Below are 16,572 nucleotides of genomic sequence, written 5' to 3'. Positions count from 1 at the left end.
TACACGTGAGATGATCCTCTCACTGCCTAACGATCAAAAAATGAGTCTCCAAAGGCCGTTATCCAAAGTCGATGTTAGCATTACAACCCAAAATGCACCTGTGTGGATGGGGGAACTGGCCTCAGGTCTGAGTCACTGAATAAACGTATCACCTTTGATGGAAAGGAATGACAAACGCTGTGCTCTCCTCCACCACATCCTCACCTCCCCTAAATGCTGGAGGTGCAGAGTGGAAGGGCAGGAGTGGCAATGGGCTTTATGCTGTGGTTTCAACGTGAGAGATGGGTACTTCCCAGGCCTGCAGAGACCCACCCCCACTGTCTTGGTGGTGGAGTTCAAAATATGAAGCCCAAACCAATTAAGTAAATTACTTCAACTACCTTTGCTAATCTGATTAATCATGAGAGTTTTCAAGAATAAAATGAAGGGTAACCAATAGTCAGAGCCCTTCCCCCAACACACACACACGTGCACCCCCCCCCCACACACACATGTACACATGCACACACGATGAAAAACAGAAGAGCCCAGTTCCTCGGACACAGTCCTACTTGGACTCCTCTGCCCACTGGAGATGTGGTTCAGCAATCTTGGACTCCCGCCTGCCTGCTCCATGTGCAGGACATGGGAAAGCCTCGCTCTTCCCTCCCGTCCTCTCCTCAGCCAGCAGGCGCAGTTTTCCAAACGGGCCCAGGGCAGGCCAGCTCTCTGGGTTTCCTACAGGCAAGAGCATCATCACCTCCCCGGCATGTGTCTGGAACAGGCAGGAAAAAAGGGAAATAAAACACCTCCACCATGGCAACAAGCTCCTCAAACTAACATAAAACTAGGCTTGGCTATTTAGTGGCGCTAAGGCCTCTATGTTTCTTTGGCCCAAGAAGAGACAGCAAGTTCTCTTCAACTGAGACAGGCAAAGATGCATGTAGAAGGGGTGCCAACCTACAAAAGTGGGACACTGTTGGCCTATGGTTGACAAGCTTCCTACCATGTTCCTCCAAGGGCCTGACACCCTTGTTTTCAGGAGTGGCAGAACGTGTGACGTGAAGCCAGAAGAAACCTGCCCTTTGGCTTCTCAAATTTTAGGCCTTGGGCAAGAGGCTTAGTATCTGAGAGTGTCAGGGTTCTCGCTTCCCAAATGAAGTCGCTGCTGCTGCTGCGCTGCTCATAATAAGCATCACAAGACATTTAATGAGCACTTGCTTCAGGCTGGGCCCTGTCTACCAAGTGCCCTGCAGGCATGTCTCACTAGATCCCCAAAACTCTGTGAGGTGGACATTATCTTCTCCATTTAATGTACGTGGGGCTATTCACATCTCTATCCAACTCAGGGACTTAAATGAGATACTATATCAAGCACAGGCAGCATCTGGCACATAGTGCCGATTCAAACAGAAAATGAGACTTCTCGACCATATTTAAGAGAATGGTAAAGTTTCAAAATACAGCAAGTGATAATGCTTTAAAATGCCTATTTAAATAATGATATATTCACAGAAAAAAAGAAAAAACACTGAAAGTATAACCCTAAGCTATGCAAAGGAGTCACCCTTGAAGAAGGGGATTTTTACTTTTCTACCTTCAAGTTGGTCGTTTTTAACAGGCAAATATTACTTGTATAACTTAAAACACACCAAAAAGATCAGAAACATTAAAAAATGTAGAAAAAATAACCCAGATGGAATGTGCCAAAATGTTAATGCCAATTGCCTGATGGTTTTTTTTCCTGCTTCTTTTAATTTCTATACATGCATTAGTTTTTACTAATTTTCTCCTAGTTAAGTTAAATATTACAGATAAGGCTTTTTACCACCTTCACCTTCTAATCCTAGTCCCCACCCCAGAGTAATCAATGCTATCGATTTGGTGTATATTCTTTCGTGTATATGTACACATGTATATGATGTGTACATTCATGTAAACATAGATACACACTATATTATCATTTTGTGCTTTTTTAAAAAATAAATGACCTCACAGTTTATGAGTCCCTCTGCAATTTCATCCTATCAAGACGTCCCAAAGACCGTCCCATGTCAGTAAATAATATGGATGCCCCTCATTGTATTAGATGAAGCAGTAATCCAGAATACAGATATACCACACTTTATTTAGCTAATCTCCTACTGACATCACTTAGGTGGTTTACAGTGTTTTTCTAATATAAGTAACACTGTAGTGAATCCCCTTATAAACGCCTCCTTCTGCAGGCAGGAGAGGGTTTCTTTGGGACACATGCAAAGAAGTGGAACTGGGTCAATACAATATGCACATTTGTTATTTTAACAGATACCACACCAGACTGCTTGCCTAAGTACACGAATGTATACTCCCATTGGCAGTGTAGGCATACATGCCAATACTTATTACAAAACCCTTTACTTTTTGCCAACTTGAAGAATGCAAACAGTACCCTGTTGTGTTAATTTCCTTGAATAACAGGATGTGCAGCTTTTCACATGTTTATAAGTCATATGTTTCCTTTTTTATGAATTTCTTCTGTATAAAATATATCCATTTTTCTGTTGTACATTTGTCCTTTTCTCAATGACCTGTAAGAGTTCTTCATATATTCTGGAAACTAATCCTTTGTCTACTTTATAAGTGCAAGTAGTTTCTCCCAGTCTTTGTCTTTCAACCTTTATGATTTTTTTTTGGAATGCAGTTTTTCACATAGATATGCCAAATTTAGTAAATTATGGCATTTGCATTTTGTGTTTTAAGAAGGGCTTCTCCACCCCAAGGTCATAAATATAATCTATATTTTTTTCTAATAAGCTCATCATCTTGTTTTTCATGTTTATATAATTCATATGAAATTTTAGTGAATGTAGGAAATAGGGCCCTTAATCATTTTTGTAATGCCCAGCCAGCTGCTAAACATCCTTCTTTTCTCCACTGATTGCAAATACTACCTTTCTTATATACTAAGTTTCCATATACATTAGTCATTTTCTATACTGTATTCTAGTCTACTGATTTTTTTTGGTCTATGTCTGTATCACTACCAAGTTGTGTTAATTACTACAGCTTTAAAATGCATTTTGATACCTGGTAGGCAATCTCTCCCACTGTTTTTCTAAATTGATCTTGGCTATTCTTGCACATTTACTTTTCCAAATGAATCTTAAAATCAATTTGTCAAATTCCAATATAAATCCTTTGGGATTTTGATTGAGGTTGCACTAAATTACAGATTAGGTAAAAATCTACATCTGAAATATACCAAAACTTCCATCTTTGAACATGTAATCTCTCTCTCTCTCTCTCTTTATTTAGGTCTTTTATATCCTCTAGTAACATTTTATTGCTTTTGTGCACATTTCATTTTAGACTCATTATCAAGCACTCCTAAAGTCTTATTAGTTTTCGTAACTTGTCAGTTGATTCTCTTACATTCATATTGTCTGCAAACGAATGTTTTGCCTCTTTCTTTCCAATATCTGTGGTTCTTATTCCTTTTCTTATTGTATTGGCTACAATATGACCTGCATAACAATTCTGAATAGTACTGGGAATAGTGGTCATCCTTGTCCTTTTTATATCTAATAGGTTTGCTTAAACACTTCTCCATTAAGTAGCTTTTCTGTAGGCAACCTTCAACAAGTTAAGAGCATTCTGTTCTATTCCTAGCTTTTATTCATGCATAGAGTTGTATATCATCAAATGCTTTTTGGTACCTATTGACAAGCATAATTTCTTTCTCCTTCAATCCACAGATTTTGTGAATTACACTATGTTTTCTATAGTTTTGAACCAATCATCTATGCCTGGTAAAAGTCCTTTTTAGTCATAATATATTTCTATTTTTGATTTTTACATCTGTTTGTAAGGGGGGGAAAAGCCTATATGTAACTTTCTAATACAGAAAATAAATACACCAAATAAAGGATTATACATATATGTTTTTGCATTATTTATTGAAAAGAAAATTTACAGGTACATATACTTAATTTTACTTAAAAAAGTGTGTAAATTGAATGTCTGCAAAATGAACAGATGGAATATGCTTTAACCTGTTCTTCCACTTATTAAATTCTTTATTTGACTTAATGCTGTCGCCATCCATCCAGTCACTCACTCCAGCAAGAATCACTGAAGTCTCCACACCACCTTCTCCTCCACCGTCTACACCCGGCCATTCACCAAGTTCCAAAACTCCTACTGGTCCTTCCACCTCACTCCTCTACTGGGAGGCCAGAGGACGGAATGGGTCAGGATTTTAAGACAGACCCAGCTCCAATCACATTGCACATTACTGCATTGCCTTGAGTAAATTACTTTACCTCTCTGGGCCCCAATTTCCTCATCTATAAATAGATATGATACAATCAAGACTGAAGAGCCGAGATAAAAACGAAATGAGATAATATATGTAAGGTACCTAACACAGTGCTTGCCATCTACTGCATGACCAAATGGTACCACTCTCCCAAGGTCTGCTCTCCTCTGTTGTGCCCTAGCTCAGGCCTTCCAGTCTTCACCTGGTCTGTGACGAGCGTCTTCTGGTCTTTCTGCCGTCTGGACACTGCTGCCAAGCTCGTTTTCTGAGATACAAATCTAACCACGTCATTTACCAGATTCAAATCTTTCCACTGGCTCCCACTACCCGCTAAAGTTCCAACTCCTTAGCACGACTTGTAAGGCCCAGCTCAACCTCCCTTCTGGCCTTATCTTCCTCCACTCTATTCCAAGTGTGTTACACTCCAGGACATTGATACTTGTACTTTCTATTGAAAACCTTCAGCTTTTTCACAGTACTTTGCCTTTACATCTGCTATTCCCTCTTCCTAAAAGCCTTTCCTTTATTTTCTACTAAGCAGAAACTCCTATGCAATCTTTTAAGACAAAGCGCAACTGGTACTTCTTTTAAAATAAAAATTAATCCCACACAGAATTAATTACCCCATCATCAATGCCTCCATAGCAGTTGTCACTGCTATTATATTAAAATTACTTGCTTATATATCTTTCGCTACTCACTGAGGCAAAAAGTGTGTCTTATTTTATTCTTTATTAACTCCTGGGTCATTTGTGCATTCAGCACTTTGTTTAATGAATGATACAAGGAATAAAATAAAATTTGTTTTTAATAAGCCTCTATTAAATCTTTCAACAAAGCAGAGTATCTTCGGATTATGTTAACTAGATTGTGAAAGTTGATTTTTTAAAAAGAATGAGTTTTCTTAAGTTAACCTTTACCATATTGGAACCATTTTGCCCTACTGGCAATTTTAAGGGTTCATGGAGTAATTCTAGAGCAAATTAACCCCTCTAGGAATTCGGATTAGGTACACGCTGGCTGAGAGAACCCTCTGAAACTACTACTCTTCAGCACTGATAGTCAGCCATTATTAGGAACCAGAAGTATTACATTATTTTGAAACAATGTATCTTCCATGTCTTAGATTTGGTCTCAATGAACAATTTTGTTCCAGAAGAGCAAACATCTTGCTACCTTCTCTCTCCAAATAAATGAGTTTGGTTCTATTATAGTTTGCTCCTGAGGTCAGGAAACACAGCTCAGACAAAGATATTTCAGCAATGTTATTTGTGTAGGCTGAAATATGAAAAGAAGAAACCCTCTTACATCAGAAAACTTCCCTAAAATATACACAATTCAATTTCACGTATAGTGGTGTGTATCACTGTGAGCGAAAAGATGGAACTGATGGTCATAAGAGACCCCTAAGATCTCTGCTAGCTGAAGAGAGTAACAGTGGCTCTAATTAGAAACTATGGAAAAAATACAGAATAAACAGAATGACCTTAGTCTTATCATCTTTTTAAAGAACCCAATATACAAGCCATCAAAGTAACCCTTAATCTCAGGAAAACAAATTATGACTAAAGAACCAATATTCCATGATGATTTTTGAATAACTTTCTTTCATTTAAAAAACATCAAATGTTCTTCTAATAAGTATATTATTTTACAATAAGAAAGAAAGAAAAAATGACCCCTGCAGAGAGAAAAAACACCACAGATTTTAGCTCAAATAGCAGAGTCTGGGATTAATTTTTTAGGTTTATTTGTCAATTTCAAAACTCACTAGTGGAATAAAGAGCTTAATATAGGTATGCAAAAAGGAAGCCTCGTGAGGTTTTCACCAGGATGAAACGGGATTAGCTTTGAAGTTCTTATAATCTTCTTCACAGAAGAATGCAATTTCAGTTTCATTGGCTGAAAAAAAGAAAAGCAGAAAGGGGAAAAATTTTTAATGTAAAACTAGCTTTTAAGCAAGTATGGAAGTCCATATTTGATTCAGTGCTTTAGACGCCTAAAGTGAGAAAGATGAGTCATTTGTCTGGTTTCACATTTCACCAAATCAACAAGAAGTATAAGTTGTCGTTATAAGAATCTAGAATTCAAATAACTTAAAAGTGAAAAGAAAAATAGCGAAAGAAATTAAAAACAAGAATTAACACAAGAATCTGGTTTTCAGGAAATCATAAAATTGCTCATGTACACTCTTCCTAACAGTCCTAGAAAATAACAAACCTGTATTTTTTTCAAATTTGCTACTCAGTTACTGAAGGAGGAGGAAAAACTCTTTTCTTCTCTGAAATTAGCCTGTAGGTATAATAATTTAATACTTAGAGGATCAGTAGAATATTTTACAGATCACTTTACATTCTCCCTCATGACCCATCAAAATATGTGTCTGAAGAAGTTAATTTTTTGCCTGCTTATGATTAATTCATGAGGCTTCAACAATATGCAAAGCGAAAGACACAAATTGGCTTCCACCGCAATACCTTCAAATACCTCTAATTATTCACAGGGGACATGGCACAGCTACAGGACCCACAAAGGTTCAGAGCAGTCACAATGCTTTCAACCTAGCAGGTCAAGGACTCCGTCTTCTAAAACAATAAGTCAGCAACATTATTAATTCAGACTGGAGACAAATCTGATGGAAAGCCTTCCAATTATTAAACATGCAATTCTTTAAGGTGTTGCGCCAACAAGTTGCACATTCGTTTTTTAAATTAAACCAGAAGTTAATACAGTCTGTTTAGCGTTTACTGAAAGAGCAAAAGGGCCTGCAGAATCTCGACAAGAAAACAGACAAGATTATTTGTAATGAATACTGATCACTCAATTAACATATCCTCTAAAAACAGACAAGCAAAATTCTTCAAGCCAAATAAATAGGATAAGGGAGGATGCCAAGAATTACCACCGGTCTCTTGGTCTACAACGCTCATCTCATCACTGGAATTTATCACAAAAGAATGAAAGAGCTCAGCATGACATTTCATTAAAAATGTTTTTGCTGGTTTGAAGAATACCAAATTTAATGTTTCTCAATCAAAAATTACCCGTGCTCATTAGAGAAAATACAGAAATGTTGAAAGAAGAAAATAAAATCACCCATGGTCTCAGATCCTCATTCCAGTCCTACTACATCTTTAAGATTAAATGAGGATTACCTTGATGAAAATCAGATTGCAAACTCCTGTCACAGTGAGCCTGGGGGTGGAGGGGCGAGACACAGCAGGAGGAACTAGGCATCAGTGAGGAGGGACTGTAAGCACATGCACCCCAGGCAAACGGTAAGTTAACGGACGGTTAAATTTTACAAGAAAATAGCATTTAAAAGAACGGCTAAGAGGCTCCACACTTGGAGTCAATAAAATGCTGCAAAGGGGGCTACAAAAAATTCAATATTCAAAGAGGAGATATTTTGAGATCTGTCCTCTATATAAAAAGCTCCTTTTCTGAAGGGAAGCAAGCCCTAAGGTAGACCTATATAATTTGCAAGTGACTCTAATCATCCTCCTAATGGAGAAGGAGCAAAAGCACTGTTCTTAATAATCACGATGCCGCGTTTTCTGCAGATGTGCTATTTACATACAGACCTTCACATGATGCTTTGCCCACACGGCAGTTGGCTCCATACAGGCGAACTGTAATTAGAATGTCCACTTACTGCAGTTGACATTTATCTGCACCCCTTTTGAGAAACTAATACATCATACAGCTCTTCAGTACGGTAATAATAGGTTCAGAATAAGCTGATGTAAAGAAAGGTCAAAACAAAAACGCTTTGTCAGTCACATAGGTTCTCTTGGGTCTAATTAACTGATCGATCAATCCATTATTTACGTAAAGTATTTATGCCATCTCTCATTATACAGGCTCAAAAGCAGATCATCTAAGGTAAAGATTTTATTTTCAGACAAATGCATTTTTTCAAGAAAACTAGATTGACAAATGGGTTAGACTCAAATACGCCGGGTTGATAAAATTTTTCACCCTTAACAAATTGGAAAACAACGTATAAATTAAAAGTCATCCTGAGCACTTAAAGACATAAAATGGATTTTAAACTTCAGTACTGTGGTCGTCAAACAGAAATAGAAGACAATGATTTTAAAGTCTGTAAAACTCTGTTGAAAATGTTGGAGAGAATGATTTCATGTCCTTACACTGCAAATTTACTTGCCAATTAAAGTGAAAACGAATTATGAAAGATTTTCAAGACCTCTACATAATCATTCTTTCCATCATTATCCCTTCACTTCTTGCTTCCCCAATTCTATTTGAAATGGCTCCGGAAGAACCCTCAGGAAGTCTACCGTGTGCCGGTCCCCTAGGGCACCTGATTTTAAATTAAATGTGCTGCAGGCGGCCGTGCACTCAGGTGCACAGTGCCTTGGCATGCGAATCTGAAATGAATGTGCAATCTAAAATCCAATAAATACATTGCCAGTTCATCCCTTTGTCTTACTGTCAAATGAAATCAAGTAAGAGCCCTCCAAATACATCTGTGGATCATTTTAATACTGCCTTACAAGTTTAATGAAATGAACACAAGCCAGACATTCGAACTCTGGATATGTAATTAATAATTTTATAATGTTTCCAAATGGGTCATACACACACACACACCTTCAACAGGAAATTAATAATAATGACTTTAAGTAAAAGAATATAAGAAAAAAAATCAAATGTAAAATCTTAAGAAAAATTAAGTGTAATTAAATTAACTAACTCCTCCATGAACTTATCTCAGTAAACTCACCTATGGACAAAGATTTACTGCATAGTTTCTGAGTCCCTAGTCTCATACTACTCAGCACGAAAGTAGTGTACGGTCCAGCAACTGTCGTCTGAGAAAGGAGATGAGACCTGTGTGCTGACTTTGTGGTACAGGTAATGAAGGACCAGGGTAGGCTGTATGTGATGATAATCGCAGGTTATTGGCAATAAAAGTACGGGCAGGTAGGGGCCAGCCCAGTGGTGTAGCAGTTAAGTGTGTACGTTCCGCTTCGGAGGCCCGGGGTTCGCCGGGATCCCGGGTATGGACATGACACCGCTTGGCAAGCCATGCTGTGGTAGGCGTCCCACATATAAAGTGGAGGAAGATGGGCACAGATGTTAGCTCAGGGCCAATCTTCCTCAGCAAAAAGAGGAGGACTGGCAGCAGTTGGCTCAGGGCTAATCTTCCTTTAAAAAAAAAAAAGTACGGGCAGGTCAAGGTGTGGCTTCTGCAGCAATTTGAGACCAAAAGGACAATGTTTCACCCTCTCTCCTGGTCCAGGAGTGTATCCTATCCCTTCAAGTTTCACAGAATCCTAATCCACAAATCATTCAAAACTGTGCTCACAGCTGAGCTCTGTTTCTGAGTTTTTGCCAAAGGAGGTCAACAATCCAGTGAAGAGCCCCAACTTCTGTGCTGTTTATTTCATATTTGCTTCAAATGTCTGTTTTAGATCAGTTGGCAGAGATTTCAAACTCCAGTTTGAAGAAAACAAACAGTGAAATAAATCTGACCTTTGACAGGATGGACACTGTGATTTCCAACCACAGCGAGGGGAGGGTGAAAAGGGAGGAGCAATCTAGGGGAGGTTCATTCTGACCCCTTGCTCTGGACCCCCAAATTCCCTACTTCACTGAGGACCGGACTATGGCTGTTTCTGTGTTAAGGTGAAGGACAGCCACCTTAACATGCCGTCAAAGGAGGAGAGCATGTGTGCCCTAAGATATTACTACCCACAAAAAGAATGGGAAGGTGACCCGAACTTCAAGCAAACACAAATCAAACACGATCCTGATAAAGAAGTGAGAGCCGGAGAAGCCTCCAATATTAGCTGTCCATCCGAGATAACCAAAAGGTGCTGGGCACAGAGGCAGAGTTCTAGTCCTGGACAGACGACAGGAGTGACGCACAAAATGAAAACAAACCACAAAGGAGTTTTGGACTTATTACAGCACCTGGCTAGACGCGAACTCTTCCCTCAGATAAGCACTTACAGTTTGGCCCACTCTATCTTATTTTAAAATATTTCCAACAAAACACAGCTGGCTTTAGAAGAGTTCCCCTGCCACAATTTCTCTCCTAAACCAGAGAGGATTCAAAAGATAATAGTAGTAGAATGTAGCAAAATGAAAGACAGAAAGTATCGCCAAAAACCTTACATGCCAATTTATTACTTAGGGGAATTAGTCCATAAAACTACAATTGTTAATAACAAGGTAAGAATCTTTAAATCATAAATAACAATTCTAGGTAAAGCCTGCTTCTTCCCTCCACAAACCAAATCTTTTGACTTATGTGTTTTAGCAGCAAGTCCGCAAGCAAAAACTTCCCCCTCGTCAGGCGGAGAATACACAATTGGGATCTGCAATGCAGATAAGAGGTCAGGGAAGGAACCAGAGAATTGCTCTGTGAGAAAAGAAATCTTCAAACAAGTTCGTTCACCTAACTTCCCCCTCACAATCTTTCTTTTCCTTTCATGAATTTTGCAGAAAAGTCATAATGATAAATTTGTTACATTGGCATTATTCCCATGGCAACCGGCTGTGACAGCAGAGTGACAACTCTACAGCAAGATCAAGTGATAAAAAGGGAGAGAGTGATGACTTAGAATTTTCCTCTTAAACCTCTTAAAAAACCTAACCAGACACAGCACGAAGGGAGGGAAAATTCTCTAGAAAAATCGCACACTTCAAGTATCATCTTTCACAACTCTGCTCCCACTTAGAATTTTTTGTTGCTCTCCAAGGACCACGACCTCCTTCCCCGCGTGTAACTGTGGCTTGTTCTCCAGGGTACGGCCAACATTGCTCTAGGCAACAACAAGGCACATGCAGGAGAGGACATGCTCCTGGCAGGGACTGAAGGGGCCCTTGACCAGGGCTGCGGGCTTGCCAAGGCCGGGGGCAGTTTGAAGTTCTAGTGGAGAACCCGTGAAAAGGCTCTGATTCTGATCCAAGACCTCTGGCCTTAAAACAAGGACAACAAAAGAGGGATTGGATTCTCACCTTTATAGGTGGTCATTACATAAGTCTGAAATTAATGACAATTAAACCAACTCATTATTTAATTAAATTCAAACAGCTGCCCACTGCCTTCTCCAAATGGTTTCCAAATGAAAGAAGTATCTTTGAGGTTTTTACACGCATTGCTCCAGACGCCTCCATATCCATTCTTTTACTCAGCCTTTCCGACAACCCTCCAAAACAGGCTTAATTATTTGTTTTGTTTTATAGAAATCAAAATATAAGTTCAGAGAGGATAAACGGCTTACAGAAGGTCATGAAGCAAGTAAAATGTAGAGCCTTCATTCAATTTTCTCCAACTTTAGAAGTTCATTCTTTAAAATTGGTTCCTTAATTTACAAGTGATACATGTAAACTCTATAATTTAAATTACAAAAGCAATTACATAATATGGAGGAGAAAGGAAAAATCAATTGCTGGCAATGCCACCACCCAGAGAAACCATTTCTGTAATTTCGGTATATGATCTTTTCTCCATATGCACATACAGACATGTAAATATGTACATTTTAAACAATAATGGTTTAAATGGTTAAAACCTAGTTCACAGAATATATTCTATTTCCATTCGATAGATAAAGCTCTACATCAGTGATTCCCAGACAGGGAAGGCGAGAGAGACCCCGCCACCCCTCTGAGGCGTATCACAACCTCAGGGGAGTCACAGAGCTTGGGGAAGCACACTCCTGTTGGTTGGTAATAGACATGACAGAAAGTTAAGTTTGTGAAAGTCTTACTGGTCAAACTGACCTACAGAAAGTTAGAGATCACAAACATTCCCACAGTAGTACAAGAGAGTACCCATCTCCCAACACTGCCTTGGGTGCAAACCACTTCTCTGCATGTCTGCTAGTCTTATAATTACTGCTTGTCCAAGGTCACCCAGAGAGTAAGTGGCAGAATCAGGCTGTGAACTCAAGCTCTCTGACTCCAGTCTCTAATTCTTTTTTTGCTGAGGAAGATTGGCCCTGAGCTAACATCTGTTCCCAATCTTCCTCTTTTTTTTTTTTATTGCTTGAGGAAGCTTAGCTCTGAGCTAACATCTATGCCACCCCTCCTCTATTTTGTATGTGGGTCGCCACCACAGCACGTCTGACAAGTGGTGTAGGTCTGCACCTGGGATCTGAACCCGCGAATCCAGGCTGCCAAAGCAGAGCACGCTGGACTTTAACCACTATGCCACGGGGCCGGCCCCCAGTCTCTAACTCTTAACCACCAGACTAATATACGACATAAAATAGCTTCTATTTTCATATGCATTCTCTCATTCTAATAAGGCTGAACTATTTTTCATATGTTACCTATTTCTTCTACCAGTAGAATTTCTTGTTTATCTTTTTCACACTGATTATAAGAGCTCTTTATAATGTCAGGCTAATAACTTTTTACTTGTCATATATGCTGCAATTGTTTTTCATAGTTCATTGCTTCTCCTTTAACTCTGTTCACAATTTTTTAGTTTTTATGTGGTCAGATCTATCACTCCTCCCCACTTGATGGCTCTGCCTTCAAGGTCATGCTTAGCGAGCTCTTCTCTTCCCCAAGATTACAAAACAGTTGAGCAACGTTTTTTAAAAAATTTTTTCCATTATGACATTTAATCCAACTAGAATTTATTTTAGAATAAAAATTGCGATAAGAATTTAAATTTTATTTTCCTTCATGCTTTGGCAATGGACCTGACATCATTTTCTGGCTAACTCATACTTTTCCCACTTATTTGAGATGTCAAAACTTTATTATACTGCAAAATCTTACTTTTTTAGTTTGTTTTTGGATTTTCTGGTCTTTCCCATGGAGCTGTCTGTCAATTCCTACAATCAATACCAGTCTGTTACATTCATTATATTTTTATGCTTCAACAACAAGCAGGGCTAGCTTCCAGTTGCCACTTGCCTCAGTAACACAGGTGCCACCTGCTATAATAATATAATAGCATCTGAAGAAATAAGTGCCACAATAACAACTGTTTTTTCAAATAATAGCAATCAATCTTATGTATTCATAATATGGAAAGACACCAAATCTAGCAAATGGTGTAGACAAACACAGAAAACAAAGTCTAAGATTTCAAAACGTGTTATTTAAAATCCTATTTAAATTGGAAGATATGTCAGAAACAGACTTTAAGCCTCATGTGTCATTCAAAAGTGAATTCCTGACAATGAGACTAAAATAACTCAACAGAACACCTGTCCAAAAAATTGAAGCCTTTCGAATACGGACCTCACTTAGAGTGCTCCTTAACCAGTGCAAACAAATAATTATAAATGTGCTTGTGTGATTTCATTAGAGTCACTGACCACAAACATATGTCAGAGGTATAATGCCTTCACCTGCTCATACTTCTCTTAAAATCTTCACTCCTCTTGCCAGATCATCTTTAGGTGCACATATAAGTAGAATTAGAGTGACATCTAATGGTCACACAATGTGTCACAAAGCACTTCTTTAAAACAGAACTACTACATGTATATTCCAGGTTGAAAGGCTAAATCGGGCAAGTTCTCAACCGCACACACTAGGCTCCTATTTGAAATTCCATGACTGGGTCGGCCCTGAGTGATTTGGATGACTATCAGAAAGCACGCTGCGTGTTAGACAAACAACATCTCACTTCATTATTCCACATTAGTTCTACCAGGTCCGTTTCTCTCAAACCATCAGTTCAAATGATGCTGATAAGAGTAAGTAGGTTATTAAGTGAGTAATAACCTGTCAATCAGCAGAATTCTGAGCACACCTTCTTAGAAGAACTATTTGCATTGCGAGCATTTGGAGAGCAGATATCCACTGCCCTCAGTCAAATGATCTGAATGTACATCATTCTCGTCCTCGTCCTCGGAATAATTATCAGGAGGTGTAAAGAGTGCCAAGGGTAGCATTTACTCTGCAGTGAGTTATCCAAATATAATCAGCCAGGCGTCCCCACACAGCCCGGGAAGGCAAGAGCCCCCTCCAGCACCGCCCGGCGCTCTTTCTCACCGATTCCAGCTGCTTGCAGAGTGCCGTCTTCTTTCAACAGGAGTCTGTCGTCGTCTTCCAAACTCAACACAAGTTCATTAGTCTAGAAAGAAAGAAAATCTGCAGTTTATCAGTACTTACAGGTATTTCATCTTTGGCAAGATTTCTCAAAGACAGAATTGTTACTGTGGGTCAGAGCAATAATCTGAGTCACATTCTACTCCCATTACTGTAAGGAGCAAAGTGGACAGAGTCCCTCCTAGGTGCACACACTATGTAAGGCGCTGGGGAGACAGGGCTACAGCTCAGAGCTTTGGAGCTCGATCTGGGTGAAAATCCAGGCTCCACCAATGCCAACTGTGTGTTCTCAACAAACACACAGCCTTTCTTAGACTCACTTTCCTCCGCTGTGAAAAAGGGGGGAAAGAATGCATCTTCTCTAGTGCCTTGTGGCGAGGATGACATGAGATGAAGCATGTAAGACCCACAGCACAGTGTGAGTTGCGTAGCAAGCATTCTCCACATTAGTTGTCACTGGTCTGTTGTTGTCGTCCTCACCAGCATCATCGTCTCATCTCATTCTCACAACATTCCAGGAGACATCAGAGGTTAATATATAGGCCCAGAGTACACGGCTGGTCAGCCACGGGACTGAGGTCCAAGCTCTGCCAGTCTGACTTCCAAGAGAAGCAAGTTTACATCAATGGCCAACAGTCCACATCTCTGAAAACCTTGCCCATCTAATAAGCACTGATCATATTAACCGTAACATTTCTCAGGGTTGGGGGTGGATGAGTTTGCTCTCCAACGATATCTACAAATCCAGTTAAACATTATAACTACAGGAGAGAATTCTGAGATGATATCTGCCCCTAAACAGCCCATGGAGGTGACCACTAGTTAGGCACACAGTACCACTTATCAACCAGAACACAGCTGGTTAGCTAGAATATGGCTGAGAGGAAGAGGCAGCAGAAAGGCCTCTCTGGGCCAAAACAGATGGCCCAGAAGCCACGCTCCACGGGTCACAACTTCACCCCCTGGAGAGCACAGGGGCTTGAGCTCCAGAGCACACAGATTAAAAGGGAAAAAAACTCATTTTAGAATAGGTAATACATACTCATGATACAAAATTCTCCAAGTACATATGGAGGGAGGGAGAGAAGTCTCCTCCCACCCCTATCCACCAGCTCCCTAGTTCTCCTCCAGAGAACTTGCACTGATTCTTGTGTCTCCTTCCAGAGACCACCTCTGTACGTGGACACGCAGGCAAAGATGTGCACGTAGACTTTTTCACACAAACAGCAGCATATTATCTGCTGTGTTCTAACATCTTCTTTCTCTTAAAATCATTCAAAATTAGTATAAGAGCTGCTTCATAATTTACGACAGCTGCAGCATGTTCCATTGAAAGGACACACACACACTCTCTCTCTCCCCTTCTCTCCCTCCCGCCCTCCCTCCCTCTCTCTCAGTCCCTGTGGATAGACATTTAGGTCGTTTCCAATCTCACTATCATAAACAATCCTGTAACTGATATCCTTGTACGTATATCATTTTGCATAGATACAAGTTTTATCTGTAAGATAAATTCCTAGAAGTAGAATTGGTGGGTCAGAAAGCACATGTGACTTGTATTTTGACAATTCTTGCCAAATTACTTTGCAGAGAAGTGGTTCCAATTTAGGCTAATGCTACCAATCACTGAGAGTACCTGTTTCCCACACCCTCGCTGACACGGTGTATCATTAACACTTTCGGAGCCGGCCCCGGTGCTCTAGTGGTTAAGGTTCAGGGCTCTCACCACCACAGCCCAGGTTCGCTTCCCGGTAATGGAACCACACCACCCATCTCTCAGTCGTCATACTGTGGCGGTGGCGGCTCACATAGAGAACTAAAAACTAACAAGTAGGATACACGATCATGCACTGAAGCTTTAAAAAAAAAACACCTTCTGATCTTTGCCAACCTAATAGATATAGGTTAAGTGTATTCTTAATTTGTATTCATTTTATTATGAGTAAAGTTGTGATTACTTTGTTTTTTAATGGACTTGTAGGTTCATTTTTAAAATAAAATTGTAGAGTATCATTATATGCTAAGAAAACTAGGCCTTTTCTGTAATATGTTAGAAAATTTTCCTCCAGTTTTCATTTGTTCTTTGATTTTTCTTAGAGTGTTTTCTTATTAGAAGGTGCTGAATGTTTGTTGGATAAATTAACAAAGTAAAATGTATCAATCTTTTATGGTTTCTGGGTTTTCTATCATACTTAAAAAAGCCTTCACTCTATGATTACTTCTAAAAGTCCATATTTTCT

At 39.4% G+C, this 16,572-nt stretch overlaps 1 protein-coding gene across 14 annotated transcripts in view; it reads right to left on the bottom strand.

The window, feature by feature from the left end:
* The window catches only part of C4H2orf76 (chromosome 4 C2orf76 homolog), a 128,920-nt gene that overhangs the window by 54,068 nt on the left and 58,280 nt on the right, over positions 1–16,572 (bottom strand). For 6 of the 14 annotated variants that reach the window (XM_044769090.2, XM_070507537.1, XM_070507532.1 and 3 more), the window contains 2 exons: positions 14,276–14,357; positions 3,899–6,181 (listed from right to left, as the gene is read on the bottom strand). In XM_044769090.2, coding sequence (XP_044625025.2) covers positions 6,105–6,181; positions 14,276–14,357 — 159 coding nt within the window. In that variant the 3' untranslated portion in view covers positions 3,899–6,104. The other 8 variants (XM_070507529.1, XM_070507534.1, XM_070507530.1 and 5 more) reach the window with 4 other exon arrangements.

This window comes from Equus asinus, chromosome 4, assembly GCF_041296235.1.
Source record: "Equus asinus isolate D_3611 breed Donkey chromosome 4, EquAss-T2T_v2, whole genome shotgun sequence".
Classification (NCBI taxonomy): domain Eukaryota; kingdom Metazoa; phylum Chordata; class Mammalia; order Perissodactyla; family Equidae; genus Equus; species Equus asinus.
This window is presented reverse-complemented; position numbering and strand designations above follow the sequence as displayed.